Here is a 24,502-nt window from a genome sequence, read left to right as displayed (position 1 = left end):
TGTTTCATCGTTGAGAAAATGTGCAGAATGTCGGCTGAAATCCATTTCCTTTTTACAAATAACTGGTTTTGTTGCACACTGGCATTTTCCAAGTTCTGTTGTCGATTTTGTTTTATTTTTAACGTTATATAGTTCATTTCTATTCTCTAGTATGGAAAAAGAAACAATGTTTGAATAAATAAATATTTAAAAAAGAGTTGTGTGCCATTCAACTTTCATAAGGCACGTGACGTTTGGAAACGTTTAACCAACGATTTGAAAAGCTAAACCAAGACAGACCAGTCTGTCGTTTCCAATGGGAACAAATTAGTCATAGTGAGCAGAACAAGCAAGGAGGTAGGCAGAGCCAAGCACGAGCTAGCAAGATCCTATTGGCCCGTTCTAGCGACATCTGCATAGTGCGCGTGTGCAATAACTTCTAAACAACGCGATTTTTTACAACTTTGGCAAATGGTAAAGTCTACACAACTTAGTCCACTCTGTTCATAACACACTTCTAGTTTTGGGAACAGAAAACTGTATTGAGAGCAAATGTTTCATCGATGAGGAAATGTGCAGAATGTTGACCGAAATCCATCTCCTCCCACTGCTGGACACATGGTGAGTGGAAACGCCAATTTGTTTAAAATTTATACATCTGGACACTTCTGATGACTTATCATGACGTCCAACGAGTTGACACTTGCAGGGCGAGGGAAGAGTTAATTCATTTTAAATGGACCGCTCTTGCGTGGAAATTTGTCAGTCGTTCATCGCACGGTTGTGTTTTCAGTCATCATGAAACAGTTGTGTGCGCTACAGTCAATTATGATTGCATTTCATATCTTGGCTAGAAGACAACGCATCCGCAGACATCGAATGTTAGCCATTCTACTATATCAGGTAAATTGAAAATTACAATGTATACGTGTGATGTCAGGGAAAGTTAAATGCGCAAGTTAACGTTTCCCAAAAAGAATCAAACAAAACATAATTACTTTTATGATATGTGTTTGAGCCGCCATGTGCATTAGTAGCACACTTTCTAACTTATTCACATTCGTTTTTAATTCCATTTGTATGTTGACTTCTCCATATTAATGTTGGTTTTAAGTTATGGCGGACTTTTCTTAGCGGATGTACAATCATCACGAATTGAATTATTGGGCGTTTCAGGCCCGGGCTGCGTTTGAAATTCATAAAATACTTTTTTGTTGTTAAATAAATCAATCTATTTTATATTTGAGAGTCTTAAATATTTTTTATTAACAACAAATCAATACAGGAAGTACATGTGGGAACAAGTGTGTATATATAAATAATATACAAAGGACAATTGGGCTAGGGGGTACAATATCACATTAAACATGCACTTATAATTCTAACAGCTTTTTTGTTAGTAGAGTATTTAATTGTCTTAACATTTTGTTCAATTTCTTTTTGTAAGGTAAGAAAATGTGGTGTTTTGTTTGTAAATGTACATTTGTGAATATGAAATTTGGCCAAAAGAATAATGAAATTAATGACATAAAATTGTTTCAGCTTATTTCTATCGTAGGTAAAGAATCCAAGCAGTACATCTCTCCACAATAGTGTTAGATCTTCATAAAATGTGTTAAATTATAAATCTACTAATGTCTTGCCATAGTTTTCTTATATGAATACAATGCCAAAAAAGATGCAACATCGTTTCTGGGTGATCATTACAAAAGGTACAATTTGAGTTTGTTTTCCTTAAACTTCTTCATATAGTGGATGGGAGGATAATATTAATGAAAAATTTTAAAGGAAACTTCCTTAATTTTGTTAACAAGTAGGAAACTTTGTTTCCAACAGATATTATCAATAAATCCGTTCCAATAAGGCATGGTATAGATACGAACCTTGTTTCAGCAGGATGTTGTATCGCTCTGTTAAATGGACCAAAAGAGAAACAAATCTTTCCTACTCATGAGTCAATGGAAGGTAGGTTCTGGTCTTAACATGTTCCTGAATAATAAAGCAACACATGAGGGAATGGCATCTAAAACAATTGCAAAATCTTTAGGTGTTACAGGGACCTTGTAAAGTGATATGAATTCCTTGTAAATGCAGAGGTTTTTTACTTATTTACAAGTTGGCTCACCAATAGGATATTATTTCGGAACCAATATTCTAAAAATAAGTATTTTTATACAATATACCTCGATTATTCCATATATAATATCTGTGTGGAGAAAAATTATGCTTATAAATTAAGGACCATGACAAGAACCTGCCGAAGAAAATCAGAAAGTTTCACTGGAACTTTGTCAATATTATAATTGCAAACCAACATGAAGTTAAGGCCACTAAAAGTAGAGAAGACATGATGAGGAATAAAATTCTACATAGAAGTGGGACTTTTTATTTATTTATTTAACCAGGTAGGCCAGTTGAGAACAAGTTCTCATTTACAACTGCGACCTGGCCAAGATAAAGCAATGCAGTGCGACAAAAAACAACACAGAGTTACACATGGGATAAACAAAAGTACAGTCAAAACACAATAGAAAAATCTATATACAGTGTCTGCAAATGGAGTAAGGAGGTAAGGCAGTAAATAGGCTAATAGTAGCGAAGTAATTACAATTTAGCAAATGAACACTGGAGTGACAGATGTGCAGATGATGATGTGCAAGTAGAAATACTGGTGTGCAAAAGAGCAAAAAAAGTAAATAAAAACAATATGGGGATGAGGTAGGTAGTTGGATGGGTTATTTACAGATGGGCTGTGTACTGCTGCAGCGCTCGGTAAGCTGCTCAGATAGCTGATGCTTAAAGTTAGTGAGGGAGATATGTCTCCAACTTCAACGATTTTTGAAATTTGTTCCAGTCATTGGCAGTAGAGAACTGGAAGGAAAGGCGGCCAAAGTAGGTGTTGGCTTTGGGGATGACCAGTGAGATATACCTTCTGGAGCGTGTGCTACGGGTGGGTGTTGTTATTGTGACCAGTGAGCTGAGATAAGGCGGAGCTTTACCTAGCAAAGACTTATAGATGACCTGGAGGCAGTAGGTTTGGCGACGAATATGTAGCGAGGGCCAGCCAACGAGAGCATACAGGTCGTGACTTCCCTGTGGCTCAGTTGGTAGAGCATGGTGTTTGCAACGCCAGCATGGTGTTTGCAACGCCAGGGTTGTGGGTTCGATTCCCACGGGGGGCCAGTACCAAAAAAATATTTAAAAAAATGCATGAAATGAAAAGGCAATGTATGAAATGTATGTATTCACTACTGTAAGTCGCTCTGGATAAGAGCGTCTGCTAAAATGACTAAAAGGTAAATGTAGTATATGGGGCTTTGGTGACAAAACGGATGGCACTGTGATAAACTGCATCCAGTTTGCTGAGTAGAGTGTTGGAGGCTATTTTGTAAACGACATCGCCGAAGTTGAGGATCGGTAGGATAGTCAGTTTTTACATTTACATTTACGTCATTTAGCAGACGCTCTTATCCAGAGTTTTACAAGGGTATGTTTAGCAGCGTGAGTGAAGGAGGCTTTGTTGCAAAATAGGAAGCCGATTCTAGATTTAATTTTGGATTGGAGATGCTTAATGTGAGTCTGGAAGGAGAGTTTACAGTCTAGCCAGACACCGAGGCATTTGTAGTTGTCCACATATTCTAAGTCAGAACCGTCCAGAGTAGTGATGCTAGTCAGGTGGACGGGTGCGGGCAGCGATCGGTTGAAGAGCATGCATTTCGTTTTACTAGCGTTTAAGAGCAGTTGGAGGCCACGGAAGGAGTGTTGTATGGCATTGAAGCTGGTTTGGAGGTTTGTTAACACAGTGTTCAAAGAAGGGCCAGATGTATATAGAATGGTGTCGTCTGCGTAGAGGTGGATCAAGGAATCACCCGCAGCAAGAGCGATATCATTGATATATACAGAGAAAAGAGTTGGCCCGAGAATTGAACCCTGTGGTACCCCCATAGAGACTGCTAGAGGTCCAGACAACAGGCTCTCCGACTTGACACACTGAACTCTATCTGAGAATTAGTTGGTGAACCAGGCGAGGCAGTCATTTGAGAAACCAAGGCTGTTGAGTCTGCCGATAAGAATACGGTGATTGACAGAGTCGACAGCCTTGGCCAGGTCTATGAAGATGGCTGCACGGCTGTCTTTTATCGATGGCGGTTATGATATCGTTTAGGACCTTGAGCGTGGCTGAGGTTCACCCATGACCAGCTCGGAAACCGGGTTGCACAGCGGAGAAGGTACGGTGGGATTCGAAATGGTCAGTGATCTGTTTAACTTGGTTTTCAAAGACTTTAGAAAGGCAGGGCAGGATGGATATAGGTCTGTAACAGCTTGGGTCTAAAGTGTCTCCCCCTTTGAAGAGGGGGATAACCGCGGCAGCTTTCCAGTCTTTTGGAATCTCGGACGATACGAAAGAAAGGTTGAACAGACTAGTAATAGGGGTTGCAACAATGGCGGCGGATCATTTTAGAAAGAGAGGGTCCAGATTGTCTAGCCCAGCTGATTTGTACGGGTCCAGGTTTTGCAGCTCTTTCAGAACATCTGTTATCTGGATTTGGGTGAAGGAGAAGCTGGGGAGGCTTGGGCAAGTAGCTGCGGGGGGTGCGGAGCTGTTGGCCGGGGTTGGGTTAGCCAGGAGGAAAGCTTGGCCAGCCATAGAGAAATGCTTATTGAAATTCTCGATTATCGTGGATTTATCGGAGGTGACAGTGTTTCCTAGCCTCAATGCAGTGGGCAGCTGGGAGGAGGTGCTCTTATTCTCCATGGACTTTACAGTGTCCCAGACCTTTTTGGAGTTTGTGCTACAGGATGCACATTTCTGTTTGAAAAAGCTAGCCTTTGCTTTCCTAACTGACTGTGTATATTGATTCCTGACTTCCCTGAAAAGTTGCATATCGCGGGGACTATTCGATGATAATGCAGTACGCCACAGAATGTTTTTGTGCTGGTCGAGGGCAGTCCGGTCTGGAGTGAACCAAGGGCTATATGTTTTTAGTTCTAAAGTTTTTGAAAGGGGCATGCTTATTTAAGATGGCGAGGAAATTACTTTTAAAGAACAACCAGGCATCCTCTATTGACGGGATGAGGTCAATATCCTTCCAGGATACCCAGGCCAGGTTGATTAGAAAGGCTTGCTCGCAGAAGTGTTTTAGGGAGCGTTTGACAGTGATGAGGAGTGGTCGTTTGACCGCGGACCCATAACGGATGCAGGCAATGAGGCAGTGATTGCTGAGATCCTGATTTGAAAACAGCAGAGGTGTATTTGGAGGGCAAGTTGGTCAGGATAATATCTGAGGGTGCCCATGTTTACTGATTAAGGGTTGTACCTGGTGGGTTCCTTGATAATTTGTGTGAGATTGAGGGCATCTAGCTTAGATTGTAGGACGGCCGGGGTGTTAAGCATATCCCAGTTTAGGTCACCTAACAGAACGAACTCTGAAGATAGATGGGGGGGCAATCAATTCACATATGGTGTCTAAGGCACAGCTGGGAGCTGAGGGGGGTCTATAACAGCCGGCAACAGTGAGAGACTTATTTCTTGGAGAGATTAATAAAAAAAAATGATGTTTGGGCATAGACCTGGAAAGTATGACAGAACTTTGCAGGCTATCTCTGCAGTAAATTGCAGCTCCTCCCCCTTTGGCAGTTCTGTCTTGACGGAAAATGTTGTAGTTAGGGATGGAAATCTCAGAATTTTTGGTGGCCTTCCTAAGCCAGGATTCAGACACAGCAAGGACATCAGGTTTGGCGGAGTGTGCTAAAGCAGTGAGTAAAACAAACTTAGGGAGGAGGCTTCTGATGTTAACATGCATGAAACCAAGGCTTTTTTGGAGGGGGAATTATTTTATCCAATTGATCTTAAAAGTATTATTTAAGGTAGTAAAGTCCAGAAACTTCAGCCCACCATACTCAAGTGTGTTCATTACAACAGTTTCCCTAATGTAATGGCTACGGTTTCTCCACAGAAGGTTGAAAAGCATCTCGTCTATCTCCTTGCTTATTTTACCGTCAAGATATAAAGATAGAGCGCCATATGTTAACCAAGGCTGAAGGTATCTCTAGGCTATTAGGACTCTTCCTTCTAAAGATAAGTCCCTTTGTAGCCATTGATTTAGCTTCATCTGGGTTTTTTTTAATTAGAGGGTTAAAATTTAGTAAGCCTCTAGACTTAAGATCCTTAGTAATGGTTATGCCTAAATATGTAAGTTCTTCTTTCACTGGAATACCATAATATGAAGGTATCACAATCTTTGACAGCCATGAGTTCACATTTATTAATGTTAAGATATAGACCAGACGCTTTGGAAAAGGATTGTATCACATTGATCGATATGGGAATTTGGTTAGTGTTTTTCAGAAAAAGTGTAGTATCGTCAGCTGGCTTATAATAATTTCTTTACCAGCGATGGAAATGCCTTGTACAGGACTATTATTTCAAGAATTTGTAAGAATTTGGGTGGTTTAATAAAAACCGATACAGAGAGATAGGACAACCTTGCCTATTTCCTCTCTTTAACTCAAATCTAGGGGAGGTGCCATATGTCAATTTGATAGAGCTGTTACCATTTGTATAGAGAGCCTTAATAGCCTTAAAGAAAAAATCCCCAAAGCCAAATTTCTCATGGGAGTTGAAGAGGAACTGATGCCCTACTGTGTCAAATGCTTTATAAAAATCTAAAAATAATATGAAGCTATCCTCGGTTATTAGGTCTGAGTAGTCAAGTATGTCTAATACTAGTCTGATATTGTTAGAAATATGTCTGTTCCTCATAAAGCCAGACTGTGTTTCATCAATGATTGCATCCAGGACTTCTTTCATTCTTTTTGAAAGTAGTAAGGCTAATATCTTATAGTCATTATTAAGAAGACAAATTGGACGCCAGTTATCGATGAGCAGCACTTCTTTTTTAGGCTTTAGGTATCAGTGTTATTAACCCCTGACTCATTGTAGGAGGGAGGCATTTTTTTTAATACTCTCTAAAAAGACCAAATAGGAAGGGTGTTCAGAAAATAATTTGTAAAATTCTGAAGTAATTTCATCAACACCTGGTGATTTAATGTTCTTTAGATGTTTGATAGACTCTATAATCTCTTCAAAATTGATGGGTTCATCACACTGGTTAGATTCGGTATCACTGATAGAGTGAACATTGTTCAGTGAGTCAAAAAACATATCTGTGGATTCCTGACAGTACGTAGAGCTATACAATTTCCTGTAAACATTGCTACAGTATTTAGCGATTTTAATTTTTGGTCATCTGTAATAACACCAATGTTTAACTTATGGATAGTGTTATTTGTAGAGTGAAATTTCTCAAGTCTAAAGGAATAGGATGAATTATGTTCTCCCTCCACAATCCACTTTTTCCTGATCTAATAAAGGCTCCTTCTGCTTTTAATCTCTATATATTATCCAGTTTATTTAGTCTCATATATATTGTAACGACCCGGTATTGTGTTCTGTGTTTGTGGGTGTGTTATGGTTCTCATGGCTACTAGCAGGGGTTAAATATGTCAGGACAGAGGGAAAGGTTGGGGGGGTATGATGGGTAATCCCGCGGGATTTGGAAATGCATAAATAGGGATTACTGTCTCATCTTCTCTCTTTTTTCTGTTCGGGCCTTGATCTGTTCCTATGGGAGTAACCCTTAATTAGACTTGGTATAATTGTGTACGTTCGGCATTTAGCGGTGTGGGCTGTGGCCTGAACAATAGCCCAGTTTAGGAATAAACCTGTGTTCTGACCTGCACACCTAGAGTCCGTCTCTTTTTCCTTTATGACCCAGCCGGGTCATAAACTAATATATATATATATATATATATATATATATATATATATATATTTAGTTTATTTTGTAACTCAATCAGTTTCATTTTCTCCTCCCCGAGAGCTGGCACGGGACCTCTGAGAAAGGTAAGTTATCTTAATGATCACCTTTTGCTCCTCAGCTTTTCTGGTTTTAGCAAGATTACTACCATATTTTCTAAGGTATTTGGACACCTCAAATTTAGAGCTCCCAGTTCTTGCAATAAGATTTTTCTTCACAAACCCTTTCCCAAAAGTGTGAGAGCAGCTCTTTAACCTCAACTTAACTACACTGCTCAAAAAAATAAAGGGAACACTTAAACAACACAATGTAACTCCAAGTCAATCACACTTCTGTGAAATCAAACTGTCCACTTAGGAAGCAACACTGATTGACAATACATTTCACATGCTGTTGTGCAAATGGAATAGACAACAGGTGGAAATTATAGGCAATTAGCAATTAGCAAGTTCCTATGCTTCCTGGCTGATGTTTTGGTCACTTTTGAATGCTGGCGGTGCTTTCACTCTAGTGGTAGCATGAGACGGAGTCTACAACCCACACAAGTGGCTCAGGTAGTGCAGCTCATCCAGGATGGCACATCAATGCGAGCTGTGGCAAGAAGGTTTGCTGTGTCTGTCAGCGTAGTGTCCAGAGCATGGAGGCGCTACCAGGAGACAGGCCAGTACATCAGGAGATGTGGAGGAGGCCGTAGGAGGGCAACAACCCAGCAGCAGGACCGCTACCTCCGCCTTTGTGCAAGGAGGAGCAGGAGAAGCACTGCCAGAGCCCTGCAAAATGACCTCCAGCAGGCCACAAATGTGCATGTGTCTGCTCAAATGGTCAGAAACAGACTCCATGAGGGTGGTATGAGGGCCCGACGTCCACAGGTGGGGGTTGTGCTTACAGCCCAACACCGTGCAGGACGTTTGGCATTTGCCAGAGAACACCAAGATTGGCAAATTCGCCACTGGCACCCTGTGCTCTTCACAGATGAAAGCAGGTTCACACTGAGCACGTGACAGACGTGACAGAGTCTGGAGACGCCGTGGAGAACGTTCTGCTGCCTGCAACATCCTCCAGCATGACCGGTTTGGCGGTGGGTCAGTCATGGTGTGGGGTGGCATTTCTTTGGGGGGCCGCACAGCCCTCCATGTGCTCGCCAGAGGTAGCCTGACTGCCATTAGGTACCGAGATGAGATCCTCAGACCCCTTGTGAGACCATATGCTGGTGCGGTTGGCCCTGGGTTCCTCCTAATGCAAGACAATGCTAGACCTCATGTGGCTGGAGTGTGTCAGCAGTTCCTGCAAGAGGAAGGCATTGATGCTATGGACTGGCCCGCCCGTTCCCCAGACCTGAATCCAATTGAGCACATCTGGGAAATCATGTCTCGCTCCATCCACCAACATCACGTTGCACCACAGACTGTCCAGGTGTTGGCGGATGCTTTAGTCCAGGTCTGGGAGGAGATCCCTCAGGAGACCATCCGCCACCTCATCAGGAGCATGCCCAGGCGTTGTAGGGAGGTCATACAGGCACGTGGAGGCCACACACACTACTGAGTCTCATTTTGACTTGTTTTAAGGACATTACATCAAAGTTGGATCAGCCTGTAGTGTGGTTTTCCACTTAATTTTGAGTGTGACTCCAAATCCAGACCTCCATGGGTTGATAAATTGGATTTCCATTGATTATTTTGTGTGATTTTGTTGTCAGCACATTCAACTATGTAAAGAAAAAAGTATTTAAGAAGATTATTTATTTCATTCAGATCTAGGATGTGTTGTTTAAGTGTTTCCTTTATTTTTTTGAGCAGTATATATAATTATTTAATAACGAGCTATTTAGCTTCCAGAAGGATCCTCTACCAAGGTTAGTATCAGGGGTAAATATTTCGATATCAATGTAAATGGCCCTATGGTCTGTGAGGGGAGTAGTACAAATATGTGTAGTAACACACTCACTATCAATACATCAAGCCAAAAATCTATTCTGGATTGTCTGGAACCTGTTTTGTTACTCCAAGTGAACGAACTGTCGGCCAGAAACCTCTCTCTCCATATATCAGTAAGATCAAACTTTTCTATAAAAAGTATTAAACCCAAATTCTGACTGGTTGAAGAAGAAAAAAAGACACACCCTCGTCTTATATCCTTGGGGTAATCCCGTCACCATTTTGGACAACGATTAGTCAAACAAGGGAAATTCTCAACGTAAGCCACTTAGCCCTTCTTTTTGATCGAGTTTGCGAGTGTACAATTATTTTCACTTCAGGCCTGAAACGCCCCATAATTCAATTCGCGATAATTGTACATCCGCTAAGAAATGTCCGCCGAAACTTAAGATCTCAACGTCAATATGGATAAGTAAACATACAAGTAAACTAATGTAAAAATGTTCGAAATTGTCCTACTAATGGACATGACGGCACAAACACATCTCATAAAAGTAGTAATATTTGTGTTTGGTTTGCTTTTGGAATTCTTTTGAATTAAACATTTTCCTCCTTCAGAAGTTCCAGCTAGGCAGGCTAACGTTATTTAGCTAATTAATTTGCTAGCTATCATACAGTAGGCGTATATTAATAATTATATAGTTAATATAGACATGCAATTATAATTGACTGTAGCGCATATAAAGCACCCACAAGCTACCGGTGGCTGAAACGCAATCATCGCGGGATGAACAGTGACGGATTTCCGGGCAAGGGCGGTCCATTAAAAAAAAAAATCCTTCCGCCCTTGCCCTGCAAGTGTATAATCGTCAGATGTCATGAAACGTCATCAGAAGTGTCCACTTAATTTGAGGGCTGAGGGGATAGGGTGTCTCGTTTAAGTGTTTGGAATGCTGCCCTTGAGTCATCGTGGAAAATGTTACATTTGTCAGTACTATACACAATGTATGCATTTCATTACTGCATGTTGTTTCGTCAGACACTGGGCTGAGGATGTGTGTGGAGGACTGCATCACAAATACATGGGTAAGATTAATATTAGACTGCATTCATCCTGAAGGCGGAGGGCGCCTCTCAGTACAGAGACCGAGGTGGAAAGAATGTGATTCAGATACGTACCAGCCTTCCTACAACAAGAGTCCGCAGTCCTTGAGCCCAGCCTTGTCCCAAAGACATTTTGATAAGGTACGCAAAGTATAGGTGTTCAGCTGATCCTGGCTAGGGGGCTGGATGTTTCTTTGGGGGGGCTTCATTTGCACCCTGCCTGGAGAGAGATTTGTGTATTAACCAGACGGTCTGCATCCACCCCTTTTCCCTCAGAATGCCCCAGTGGATGAGTGTGTGCTGGCAGCAATGACCCAAGCAAGATGCAGTACAGCACCAACAACTGTGGCAGCGGGAGCCTGCTAGAGAAGTCCTACAAGGTGCAGAGTGAGTTGGATTCATCTTCACATGAAATCCACACTAACTCATCAACTGGGACAGCATGCATCCTCAAACTTGGTTCCCCGTGTATTACTGAATGTTTGTGTACCATTTCATTCAGGATCCGCTGCTCTTGGCTGACGGCTTTTATGAATGGAGGAGGCAGGAGAAAGACAAGCAGCCCTTCATCTATTTCCCCCAGACTCAAGGACCCGCTCACGTGAAAACAGAGGACCAGGATGAGGGGACACCCTATAAGGAGGATAAACAGACATGCATGTCTGAAGAAGGCTCTGTAGACCTGGAAGAGGTGAGCCTACCCACACATGCACCTTGCATCACTAAGAAAACTAACATTCAGAATAAGATGATTGAGTCTGATTACACTGAGATCTCCCATCTTCCCTTTTCTTCTCAAAAACACTTTAGCACTCTCCCACTGACTCCATCCTGACCCATTTTGTGATCCTTCTGTTTGTCTGCAGTAATGAAATCATGTAAACTTTGCCTTTTGACCGACTTTATGTATTTCTGTCGGAGGACAAAGGAGTCTGAGTCGAGATGATGGCTGTTGCTGACCATTGCAGGACTGTTTGACTCCCCATAGTGGAGATCCCTTCTAGACCTACACTGATCACTCTGGGTACATCCCCTATCTTCAAGGCATCCATGACCAGTATGGGTCTGTTTAAAACATTACTCTCTTCTTGAGTAAAGTATGTTCTTTTATGTATGAAAGTTTGTGTGCGAAGTAGAATCACCAATGATTTTGCTTGTGTTGCAGGATGCCAGCAATTCTCAAGAGGTCAGAAGATGGCTGTTTTTTGGTGAGGTGAAGTCATTGGATGCCCTAAAAATGCTTCAGTCCAAAAACAAACTGACTTTTCACCCTGTCTCTTCACTGGTCAACAACTCTCAAAACAATTCCCGAGTGCCTGCTGCCAGTGGATCCTCAGGCTAAGAAGGTACAACTACATGACTTCACTGAGCTACATACCCATATTTGAGATGTCTGTGTTCCAATCATTGAATAGCTCCTGATCATTGGTCTGGGACAACCTTTCTAAACACTTGACATATACTAGATGTAAAACCTTGAAGAGTAAAAATACTTAATGGGCTCCATACCATACTACACTTTCCTCCCTGCCTCCCCTCATCATACACACTTCCTTCCCCAGGAGCCCAAGCCCTCAGCTGGCAGTAAGATGATGGGCTGGCTGAAGAGCAGCACACCCTCCAAGAGGAAAGAGCCAGACACTGGGGAAGTCAAACAGGAGGGCCACACAGGAGAGACCAGGCAGGCCTGAGAAGCAGCCGAAGACTGCAGGGCCTCGCCAACAGTGGCTGCAGGGAGCCAGTAAGAAACCCAGGACCAACATTGACTGACTGAAGAATGTCTTGAGGTGGAAGAGCGCAAATGGTTTAATAATTTTTATGTCTGGTGTTGGTTGAAGATAATGTAATTAAACATTTGACAGATTGATGGTCCTGTGTTCTGTCAACTTTCACAAGTAACCAATTTTTATATAAGTAGTGGACTGAATACAAATACCAAGTGAGTGTCCCCATGCAAAATGACACATTTCAATGTATTCAAGAGTATACTATAGATTTTAGTAAACTGTCTTTCAACAGATGTGTGTATGAGAGCCATGATAGTAACCTGTGCTTTAACTACCTGTTCTACTAACACTAACACACACAGATTCTTTATTCAATAACCATTATTATTACCTGAAACCCAAAGACATTTTCAAACAATGTAGATTAAGTGCATTTATAATAGCATTAATCAAGTTAATGAAAACACATTTCCCCCATGTGTCCTCTGATGCAATTCAAATTCTAAACATAATATGCGAACAGACAAGATCTGATCAGTAAAAAATAAAAATTAAGCACTTAAATAATTTGCCAACCTGAGCTATCGGCAGAGCGAGAAACTGACAAGACATGTTTTTTTTGCCTTAAAGGTTTGTAATAGTTGACAGTGTAAAAAGACAGGTACTAGCTAATAATTGTAAAGAAATGTCTACTTTAAAAACCTATCTCCCTTGGTTTGATTCTCTACCCCGTGTCAGGTCTCAATGTTGACAAAATAATTTGCCGCTTGACTTTTCCCCTATTGATAAACAATGTGTAGGGCAGTTGGGGAGCAGAGTTAAAAATCCATATTGCCTCTTCTGCCTTGAGCTCAAAAATAAATGTGTTTATTGTGGCTCCACAATAAGGTGTCAAATAGGGTTTGAATAAGCCTACATGACAACAATGCCTTCAACACACTTGTATGTTGGATTTGCTAGTTTACATCCAATCCAATGAACATGTTTCTTCAGGCAGTACATTGGTATAACCCCCACACACCATTGATATAAATTACTCAATCTGTGATCCTTCACCACTGGAACTTTGGGAGTGAACTATATCTAACCCCCCTTATAAAATGTTATGGGGCTGGTGCCATGGAAACAATGGTGTTTGAGACAGGTTAAGGGGAAATAATAAGCAGATATGCTGTTAAATGCTCTAATATCCATCTGGGTGTTCTTCGGGGTTGGAGACTCACCTTGAGAGTAAATGTGTGATGTGTACACAGGGATGAGTACAGTGTGTGTAAAGTATACTTTACGAGCGGAACTCTGCTTGCATCTACGAAGGCTGATATTGGGCAGAGGAGAGCACACAGGGGCATGGGGGATAAAGGGTAGACAAGGCAAGACAGAGTAGCAGGGCCAACAGTTGTCCCCTGTAGGTCTCCTAGGTCCTCAGCAGCTGCAGGCCTCCGCTGATGGCTTGGCCCGTTCGTTCCTGTCCAGCTTTATCGGTTCAGGAAACTCATTGTACAACTCCACCTCTGTCTCCTAAAAGACGAGATGGTGTTAAGTACTTAAGTATTTTTGCTGAAGAAGTTTTGTGGGGTATCTATACATTACTATTTATATTTTACAACTTTTACTTTACTACATTCTTAAAGACATTTACTACATTCTTAAAGACAATGTACTTTTTACTCCATACATTTTCCCTGACACCCAAAAGTTCATTACATTTGGACAGGAAACTGGTCCAAATTCATGCACTTATCAAGAGAGCATCCCTATTGCCTCTGATCTGGTAGACTCACTAAACACATGCTTTCTTTGTAAATTATGTCAGTGTTGGAGTGTGCCCCTGGGTATCTGTAAATAAAAAAAGACAATTTTGCCATCTGGTTTGCTTAATATAAGCAATTTGAAATGATTTACACTTTCTTTTGATACTTAAGTATTTTTTTGCAATTACATATTTAAAACCAAATACTTTTAGACTGACTCAAGTAGTATTTTACTGGGTGACTACTTTTACTTTTTTTCTATGGAGATATCTTTACTTTTACTCAAGTATGACAATTGGGTACTTTTTCCACCATCACTGAGCTTTTTTGTGTGACTTCAACATACAGTGCCTTCGAAGTATTCTAACCGCTTGACTTTCACATTGATGTGTTTGTTACAAATTGGGATTGAAATGGAGTTGTCTTTTTTTTTTTAACAATCAACACAAAATACTCTAATGTCAAAGTGGAATATATACAGTACCAGTCAAAAGTTTGGACACCTACTCATTCAAGGGTTTTTCTTTATTTTCTACATTGTAGAATAATAGTGAAGACATCAAAACTATGAAATAACATATGGAATTATGTAGTAACCAAAAGTGTTAAACAAATCAATCTATTTTAGATTCTTCAAAGTTGCCACCCTTTGCCTTGATGACAGCTTTGCACACTCTTGGCAATAATTAAAAATAAATCAATACTATATCTTCATTAGATAAGTATTCAACCCCTTAGTCAATACATGTTAGAATCACCATTGGCAGTGATTACAGCATAAGTATCTTAAGAGCTTTATACACCTGGATATTTGCCCATTATTATTTTTTAAACTCTTAAAGCTGTCAAGTTGGTTGTGATCATTGCAAGACAGACATTTTCAAGTCTTGCCATAGACTTAAGCCAAAACTGTAACTAGGCCACTCTGGAACATTCAATGTCATCTTGGTAAGCAACTCGTAAATTTGGCCTAGAGTTTTAGGTTATTGTCCTGCTGAAAGGTGAATGTCTCCCAGTGTCTGTTAGAAACCAGGTTTTCCTCTAGGATATTGCCTGTGCTTAGCTCTAAAAACTCACTAGACCTTGCCGATGACTACCATATCCATAACATGACGCAGCCACCACAGTACTTACTCAGCGATGTGTTGTGTTTGATTTGCCCCAAACACAATGCATGTTTTGGAATATTTTTATTCTGTACAGACTTCCTTTTCACTCTCATTTAGGTCAGTATTGTGGAGTAACTACAATGTCGTTGATCCATTCTCAGTTTTCTCCCATCACAGCCATTAAACTATGTAAGTGTTTTAAAGCCACCATTGGCCTCATGGTGAAATCCCTGAGCGGTTTCCTTCCTCTCCGCCAACTGAGTTAGGAAGGACGCCTGTATCTTTAATGACTAGGTGTATTGATACACCATCCAAAGCATTATTAATAACTTCACTATGCTCAAAGGGATATTCAGCGTCTGCTTTTTAAATTTTTTACCCATCAACTAATATGTGCCCTTCTTTGCGAGGCTTTGGAAAACCTCCCTGGTCTTTGTGGTTGAATCTGCACTTAAAATCACTACTCGACTGGGGGACCTTACAGATAATTGTATGTGTGGGGTATAGAGATGGGGTAATCATTAAAAAATCATGTTAACCACTATTATTGCACACAGAGTGAGTCCATGCAACTTATGACTTGTGTACATTTCTCCTTCTCAAAGTATTTAGGCTTGCCATAAAGGGGTTGAATACTTACTGATTCAAGACCTTTCAGCTTTAACATTTCTGCAAACAAAACTTCACTTTGACATTGTTGGGTATTGTGTCTAGATCAGTGGCACAAAATCTCAAATTAATCAATTTTAAATTCTGGCTGTAACAACAACGTGGAAAAAGTCAAGGGGTGTGAAATCAAGACATCACTACTCTAAATACACAAAACACACATGGCATTCAGCAAAGCTCTCATCTGACCCCCCTACCTGTTTAAGAGCATTGCGTGCGATAGTCTGGAAAGCCTGTTCAACGTTGATGGCCTCCTTAGCGCTGGTCTCGAAGTAGGGGATGTTGTTCTTGCTCTGACACCACGCCTGTGCTCGTTTGGTCGTCACCTGACAGATGCAAAGGGCAGCTGTCATTCTCTGAAGGGAACACAAGCTACTGCCTGAGATGCTCTGGTCTCAAACGCTACATCTGGACCCACCTGTCTGTTCTCCAAGTCAATCTTGTTGCCTAGCACCACAAAGGGGAAGTTCTCGGGATCTCGGGGGCTGGCCTGTATAAGGAACTCGTCCCTCCAGCTGTCTAGCGTCTTAAAGGTGTTGGGGGCGGTCACGTCAAACACCAGCACACAGCAGTCTGCCCCGCGGTAGAACGCCACACCCAGAGACTGGAACCTCTCCTGCCCTGCAGTGTCCCAGATCTGTGACAGAGCACAGGGAGGCGATACATGTTCATGAACAACAATAGATTATAGGCCTACCCACTGGCCTCTACTTCAGCACAGCACTTGTGAAGTGATGAGTAAATTGATAGTATCCCTTCCCCAGTACCTGCATGGTGACAAGTCTGTCATCCACCATCACTTCTTTCGTTAGGAAATCAGCTCCTATTGTGGCTTTGTACTGGTTACTGAACTTCTTATTCACATACTGGTTCATCAGCGACGTCTTCCCAACTCTGACAAGAGAGATTCAGCAACAGTTATGACAGAGTGATTGGTAAACAAACATATTTTGTAAACTTTTAATTTGAGAAGTGTAATTAGCCTAGCTGTGCAAGGTAGACAGGACACTGACCCAGAGTCTCCCAGGATGATGACTTTGAGTAGTACTTTCTTCCTAGATGTCATTGTGCCACAGCTGGGGAAAGAGTAGGGGCACTAAATTAGAATGGTGGACTAACCATGTACATTGTTATGGTAAACACCGTATAACAGCAACCTATAACACAGGTACATAGTCTATAAGCATGCTGCCTGTGTGTCTGCTATGAAACACCCCCCCCGGGTTAAAAAGCGATGCAGTTTATGTTCTACGACAGCATGGCTCAGGCAATATTATCACAGGCTACTACTTACAACCACTACTAGTGCAGTGTAAATATTATAACACTTCCTTTGTGCAATTTACTACTTTGACCAGCTGCTAGCTCAACCTCACTCTAGACATTTGGTCCACAGCTAGTGGTCCAGTCATTGGGATTACAGACAATGAAATGCTCGGAGCAGGAATAGTTCTGGAAATGTAACCAAGTACAGTCTGCCTCACTGGACACTGTAACTACATAAACAACAGGACTAGTTGTTTTTTTAAACTCTGCCTGCCCCTCCAACAACATGTTCCTCTAATTTCACTTTCACAGGACACAGGTTTGGGAGAGGAATGTAGACTTAATGTCAACCAGAAACGTTTCAACATGTGAAGAAAGCTATGAGACTTGATCCACAGACAGAGTGGAATACAATATTCCTGTTGATGTGCGGGCCATCTTTGTGCAGAGTCCTTCCATAAAGACACATTGAATAAAGACCCCCCCTCCAATATAGTACACCTTGCTCTCACTGACCTACATTTTCTTAACAAAACAGCATAACCATATCTCCCCCAAATAAAACCTGACCATAATTATATCCTCCTGATTCCTGCTTACAAGCAACAATTAAAGCAGGAAGTACCATTGACTCGCTCAACACAGAAGTGGTCAGATGACGCGGATGCTACGCTACAGGACTGTTTTGCTAGCACAGTCTGGAATATGTTCCGGGATTCATCCAATGGCATTGAGGAGTACACCACCTCATGGGCCACTTCGGTCGCATGGATGTGGTTTGGGTATGAAAAGTCTGTCACGGACCAAAAAAACGTCCTCTGCAAATTTGCCGCAGGCCAGTCCCGACAACAGGCTCAAACACCACTAACCTATTTTACCACCTATGCAAGAATCATGCGAAACAGTACGGAGAGAGTATACGGATGAGACCCAAAAAAGTAAAAAAACATTTTTTAAGTACAGTCGAGTGCTCAAAACAAACCCCCAACTCAGACGTTGCAACAGCACACCATGTGGCAAAGAATCACGAAGATGGAAGGAGATAACAACTGCAGTTATGACTTACATTTGCAAAGACATGGCCCAAATTTACATGGTCGAGAAACGCGAGTTGTATATTTGTTGAGTATAATTCAAAATGTAATAAGAAATTGGCCTTTCCATTGTTCATTTTATAAACCATTTATTCATTGAATTTACAGAAAACATGCTATATTGTGATATGTATCGTTTTATGAAATGGCCTATATCAGGATATGAGATTTTGGCCATATCACCCAGCCCTAGTCCAAACACACCAAGACAGTTGTGAAGAGGGTACAACAACACCTTTTCCCCCTCAGGACACTGAAAAGATGTGGCATTGGTCCCCAGATCCTCAAAAACCTCTACAGCTGCACCATCGAGAGCATCCTGACCGGTTGCATCACCACCTGGTATGGCAACTGCTCGGCATCTGACCATAAGGTGCTACAGAGGGTAGTGCGTACGGCCCAGTACATCACTGGGGCCAAGCTTCCTGACATCCAGGACCTATATAATAGGCAGTGTCAGAGGAAAGCTCTTCTCTCTGCTCTTCCTCCCGGGGAAGGACTGCCCGTTCCATGATCTCGCCATCACGGTTGACAACTCCCTTGTGTCCTCCTCCCAGAGTGCTAAGAACCTTGGCGTGATCCTGGACAACACCCTGTCGTTCTCCATTAACATCAAGGCGGTGACCCGATCCTGTAGGTTCATGCTCTACAACATTCGCAGAGTACGACCCTGCCTCACACAGGAAGCGGCGCAGGTCCTAATCCAGGCACTTGTCATCTCCCGTCTGGATTACTGCAACTCGCTGTTGGCTGGGCTCCCTGCCTGTGCCATTAAACCCCTACAACTCATCCAGAACGCCGCAGCCCGTCTGGTGTTCAACCTTCCCAAGTTCTCTCACGTCACCCGCTCCTCCGCTCTCTCCACTGGCTTCCAGTTGAAGCTCGCATCCGCTACAAGACCATGGTGATTGCCTACGGAGCTGTGAAGGGAACGGCACCTCCATACCTTCAGGCTCTGATCAGGCCCTACACCCAAACAAGGGCACTGCGTTCATCCACCTCTGGCCTGCTGGCCCCCCTACCTCTGAGGAAGCACAGTTCCCGCTCAGCCCAGTCAAAACTGTTCGCTGCTCAGGCACCCCAATGGTGGAACAAGCTCCCTCACGACGCCAGGACAGCGGAGTCAATCACCACCTTCCGGAGACACCTGAAACACCACCTCTTTAAGGAATACCTAGGATAGGATAAAGTAATCCTTCTAACCCCCCCCTAAAAGATTTAGATGCACTATTGTAAAGTGGTTGTTCCACTGGATATCATAAGGTGAATGCACCAATTTGTAAGTCGCTCTGGATAAGAGCATCTGCTAAATGACTTAAATGTAAATGTAATGAAAGGCCCAAAAAATTGTCAAAGACTCCAGTCACCCAAGTCATAGACTGTTCTCTCTGCTACCACATGGCAAGCGGTACTGGAGCACCAAGTCTAGGACCAAAAGGCTCCTTAACAGCTTCTACCCCCAAGACATAAGACTGCTGAACGATTAATCAAATGGCCACCCTATTAACATTGACCCCCCCCTTTGTTTTTACACTGCTGCTACTCGGAGTTTATTACCTATGCATAGTCACTTTACAAGTTACCTCAACTAACCTGTACCCCCGCACATTGACTCGGTACCGGTACCCCCTGTATATAGCCTTGTTATTGTTATATAATTTTCTTGTGTTACTTTCTGATTTATTTACTTTTTTTCCACTTTAGTTTATTTTGTAAATATTTTCTTAACTATATTTCTTGAACTGCACTGTTGGATAAGGGCTTGTAGGTAAGCATTTCACAGTAAGGTCTACACCTGTTAATTTGTCACATGCGCCGAATACAAATTTGATCACAGGACCGTGCATTCAGGAACCCTGACCTGGGATGTAGACCAACATAAGTGATCAATTGGACCACTCTTGATTGTGAGGGTGGAAGATGCATGCATGGTGCCAAAATAGGCCTAACCTCAGTCTGAACAATTAAATGAAGCACCATAAACTTTTTTAATTTCTAACAATATGGCAATTCTGACTGTGGCCTTGCTGACTCCATATTTAATCTCTAACCCATGACATTCATGAGAGTCAGGTGGGTCACATCGGTTTCTCATGTAGAAAGCGACGCCACAGATTATCCATTATATTGACCAGCTACACTATTGGCCAGTAACAATGAAAATAAATGTCTTTAAAAATGGAAGACAGTCGGGAGGAGGCCAGATCAGGTGAGACCATTCTAGCCAATGAGAGAGCAGACACGCGTGTGAACAACAGTTACCAAATCCACAAAGTCAAAATGATCTATCATAATAACTTGTGAAAATGAAAAATTTGCTTTTTGGTTTAATTTAAGGTAAGGGTTAGGCATATAGTTAGCAGTGTGGTTAGGGTTAGGTGGAAAATCACATTTTAAGAATATAAATTGTAGAAATAGGCGGGGTTTATGACTGTGGTTGTGGTAACTAGGGACGACCCGCTATAACTTTTTTTCTCTCAAAATTGCCGGGATGTCACGTGTCCTTCCTATATCAGTACACTTGTAACAAAATGTTTTGCAACGGAAATCGTTTACTCCAAATGGATGGATTTTGCAACGAAAACAATAGTTCTATTGGACAAATTCAGGAATGTACTCATTACCTCGATTCTAAAGCAAACGAAAAAGGGGGGGACCTATTTGAATTTGTCAAATAGACACACTCACATACAATCATCATAGACTCTGCTGCTACAATGTTCATCATATATCCTGATGCCTACCTTACCCCTAAACATATCTAACCCTACCACTCCAGTATTCCTGCACATTGTAAATATAATATTGGAACCGATCATGGAACAGACCCTGACTTATACTGAACAAAAATATAAACGCAACATGTAAAGTGATGGTCCCATGTTTCATAAGCTGAAATAAAAGATCCCAGAAATTGTAAATCGCTCTCCAAATTTGTGCACACATTTGTTTACATCCCTGTTTGTGAGCATTTCTCATTTGCCTATATAATCCATCCACCTGACAGGTGTGGCATATCAAGAAGCTGATTAAACAGCATGATCATTCCACAGGTGCACCTTGTGCTGTGGACAAAAGGCCCCTCTAAAATGTGCCATTTTGTCACAACACAGTGCCACAGATGTCTCAAGTTTTAAGGGAGTGTCCAATTGGCATGCCACCAGAGCTGTTATCAGCTAATTTAATGTTCATTTCTCTACCATAAGCCGCCTCCAACGTTGTTTTAGAGAATTTGGCAGTACGTCCAACCGGTCTCAAACTCAGTCCACGTGTAACCACGCCAGCCCAGGGCCTCCACATCTGGCTTCTTCACCTGCAGGATCTGAGACCAGCCACCAGGACAGCTGATGAAATTGAGGAGTATTTCTATCTATAATTAAGCCATTTTGTGGGGAAAAACTAATTCTGATTGGCTGGGCCTGGCCGGTTGGGCCTATGCCCTCCCACAGCAACGCCCCTGCCCAGTCATGTGAAATCCATAGATAAGGGCCTAATGAAATTATTTCCATTGACTGATTTCCTTATATGAACTTAAACTCAGTAAAATCGTTGAAATTGTTGCATTTATATTTTTGTTTAGTATACTTGTGTTCTCATCTCTATTTCTCATGTGTTTTTGTTCTACTTTACTTTTTTGTAGTACTACTGATATTGATTACTGCATGGTTGGGAAAAAGCAAGCAAGAATGTCGTTTCCCTATACTTGTGCAAGTGACAAAAACTTGAGAAACTAGTTTTACTCTGTTTGGTTCTTAAACGGCTAAAGGTTTCCGTAATGAATATACCCCAGGTAGGTCCCTCCTCGTTTGTTTCCATTTGCTTCCTAGAGTTTTGAAACGGACGAAACATTTTTGCAACTGATTCCGATGAATGAATACACCCCTTCCTGGCTAGTATGAAGCATTTGGCTAGCTCGTAAACAAATGTTTACCAGTTGCTAACATACTAGCTAGTTAGCTAATGATTACAGATGAGCACGTCATTCAACACTAACGTTATTTTATCAACAAGGTTAGCTAAATTGAGTAACGTTAGCTAACATGACAGTTAGCTAAACTCTGGCTAAACGGGCTGTTTGTTTTCTAACAACGTTACTTTAGCTAACTAGTAGCTGGCATAATGTTGGCGTTACCCCCGATGGGCCTAGTAGTTTAGCTAGCCCGTTAACGTGACGTTAGTTGGTCCATTACTAACTAGCACCTAGCTAATTAGATACAACAGAGGCATGCATTTAGAAAAGTACATGGTTTTGGATAGTTAGCTAAGTACATGGTTTTGGATGCTTACTGGCTGTTTAGACTAACTGTAATTGGACAGGACTGATTTTGAAAAAGATGTTCTAGTATGACTGATGAGTGACACTCATATTAGAGTCGAGAAGCTAGGTATCTGACTTCAGTGTCAAGCGCTCAACGCCCACTGCGGAGACAAACGACCCGTTAGCTAGGTAAGTAAATTGGTAAACATAAAATAACCATTTATCAAAATGTGTGCAGAAAAAGAATACCAGATACACATCTTACCTTGATCAACCCAAACACAGGGAAGGAATATTACAGAATGTCCAAATGGGCCTTTCGTCTTACTAGATGAAAAACAGACGACTTCAATTTTGTCTGTCTGCCCCCACCCCCCCCACCACCCAACCTAACGTTCGCTAGCTAGTGTTGTGGTAACGTTGCTGTCAGAACGCACATCTGTTTAATTATATGCAATATATACGTTCAATACTAGTAGGTAAGCCACTTGTGTTCCTAAAGTAAGATAAATTATTAAGCAAGATGAATCCCTGTAGGTTTACTTGAAGAGGGCCTATTTCTTTTTCTTTTCAGTCTCTTGTCACTTCCTCCACAACAACCTGAGTCAGCAATCTTTGACGTCATCACAGATGTTGACTAAGACACGCCCTAAACCCTGCCCTCTTTTTACTGTATATGGCAGGGGTTCACAAATTAGGGGTCACCTCATTTGAAAATGTGATAGCTAGAGAAAACAGGGTAGCTTGAGCAAAGTCGTGCTTGGTCAGCCTGGTCTAATACACTCAACCTAACATAGTAAACGTAAATCCGGGAAACTCAAATGAGTATAATATGTTAGGTTTGGTATTTTTATTTTACCTTTATTTAACTAGGCAAGTCAGTTGAGATAAATTCTTATTTTCAATGATGGCCTAGGAAAAGTGGGTATATCTCACTGATCACCCCCAAAGCCAATTCTTCCTTTGGCTGTCTTTCCTTCCAGTTCTCTGCTGCCAATGACTGGAACGAACTGCAACAATCACTGAAGCTGGAGACTCATATCTCCCTCACTAGCTTTAAGCACCAGCTGTCAGAGCAGCTCACAGATCACTGCACCTGTACATAGCCCATATGTAAATAGCCCATCCAACTACCTCATCCCCATACTGTATTTATTTCTTTATCTTTTTCTACTGTATTATTGACTGTATTCCATGTGTAACTCTGTGTTGTTGTATGTGTTGAACTGCTTTGCTTTATCTTGGCCAGGTCGCAGTTGCAAATGAGAACTTGTTCTCAACTAGCCTACCTGGTTAAATAAAGGTGAAATATTATTATTTATTTTTTTTACTTTCCCCACTGCACTAAAAATTGCTATGCTGAAACCCCTTCTGAAGAAAAGTAATCTAGATTGTTGAGCTTTTAGCAATTTTCAGCCAATCTCCAACCTTCCATTCTTAAGCAACATTCTGGAGAAATTGGATTTCAAAAATAAAAAAAATTCAGTGCCAACTGTATTTTTGAAAAATTCCAATCTGTTTTTTTGTGCCCACCACAGTGCAGACAGCCTTAGTTAAAGTGGTAAATGATCTTAGAGCCAACACATATGCCAAACATCTCTCTGTTCTCTTGGATTTAAGTCCTGCATTCGACACTGTTGACCATGATGTCCTTCTGGACAGACTGTAGAGGTGCGTTGGCCTCTCCGGTCCAGTTCTAAATTGGTTTAGGACCTTTTTAACCAGTCGAGGTTTTTTTTGTCACCCTTGGTCAACATAACTCAGAGAAAATGCATATCACATATGGCATTCGATTTTGGGTCCGGTACTGTTCAGTTTCTATATGTTACCTCTTGGAAGCGTTATCAGAAA

At 41.6% G+C, this 24,502-nt stretch overlaps 1 protein-coding gene and 1 pseudogene across 1 annotated transcript; one reads left to right on the top strand and one right to left on the bottom strand.

The window, feature by feature from the left end:
- The first annotated feature begins 298 nt into the window (after nucleotides 1-298).
- On the top strand, nucleotides 299-12,646 carry LOC106565819 (abasic site processing protein HMCES-like; annotated as a pseudogene).
- Nucleotides 12,647-12,924: 278 nt separating this feature from the next.
- LOC106565818 (ras-related protein rab7) lies at nucleotides 12,925-23,262 on the bottom strand. Its single transcript, XM_014133381.2, has 6 exons — nucleotides 22,917-23,262; nucleotides 17,047-17,109; nucleotides 16,801-16,927; nucleotides 16,452-16,670; nucleotides 16,231-16,359; nucleotides 12,925-14,022 (listed from the first exon to the last, which is right to left on the bottom strand). The coding sequence occupies exons 2-6, from the start codon at nucleotides 17,097-17,099 to the stop codon at nucleotides 13,927-13,929; spliced, it is 624 nt and encodes a 207-aa protein (XP_013988856.1). The 5' UTR covers nucleotides 17,100-17,109; nucleotides 22,917-23,262; the 3' UTR covers nucleotides 12,925-13,926.
- Between the last annotated feature and the right edge of the window lie 1,240 nt (nucleotides 23,263-24,502).

The sequence above is a fragment of the Salmo salar genome, chromosome ssa12 (assembly GCF_905237065.1).
Source record: "Salmo salar chromosome ssa12, Ssal_v3.1, whole genome shotgun sequence".
Classification (NCBI taxonomy): Eukaryota; Metazoa; Chordata; class Actinopteri; order Salmoniformes; family Salmonidae; genus Salmo; species Salmo salar.
This window is presented reverse-complemented; position numbering and strand designations above follow the sequence as displayed.

Excerpts from the sequence above, each read along its gene's own strand:
- LOC106565818 (XM_014133381.2), bottom strand. The coding sequence starts at position 17,099 with ATGACATCTAGGAAGAAAGTACTACTCAAAGTCATCATCCTGGGAGAC. Across the intron at positions 16,671-16,800 it reads ACAGACTTGTCACCATGCAG|ATCTGGGACACTGCAGGGCA; the intron begins GTACTGGGGAAG and ends GCTCTGTCACAG. Across the intron at positions 14,023-16,230 it reads CACGCAATGCTCTTAAACAG|GAGACAGAGGTGGAGTTGTA; the intron begins GTAGGGGGGTCA and ends CTCGTCTTTTAG.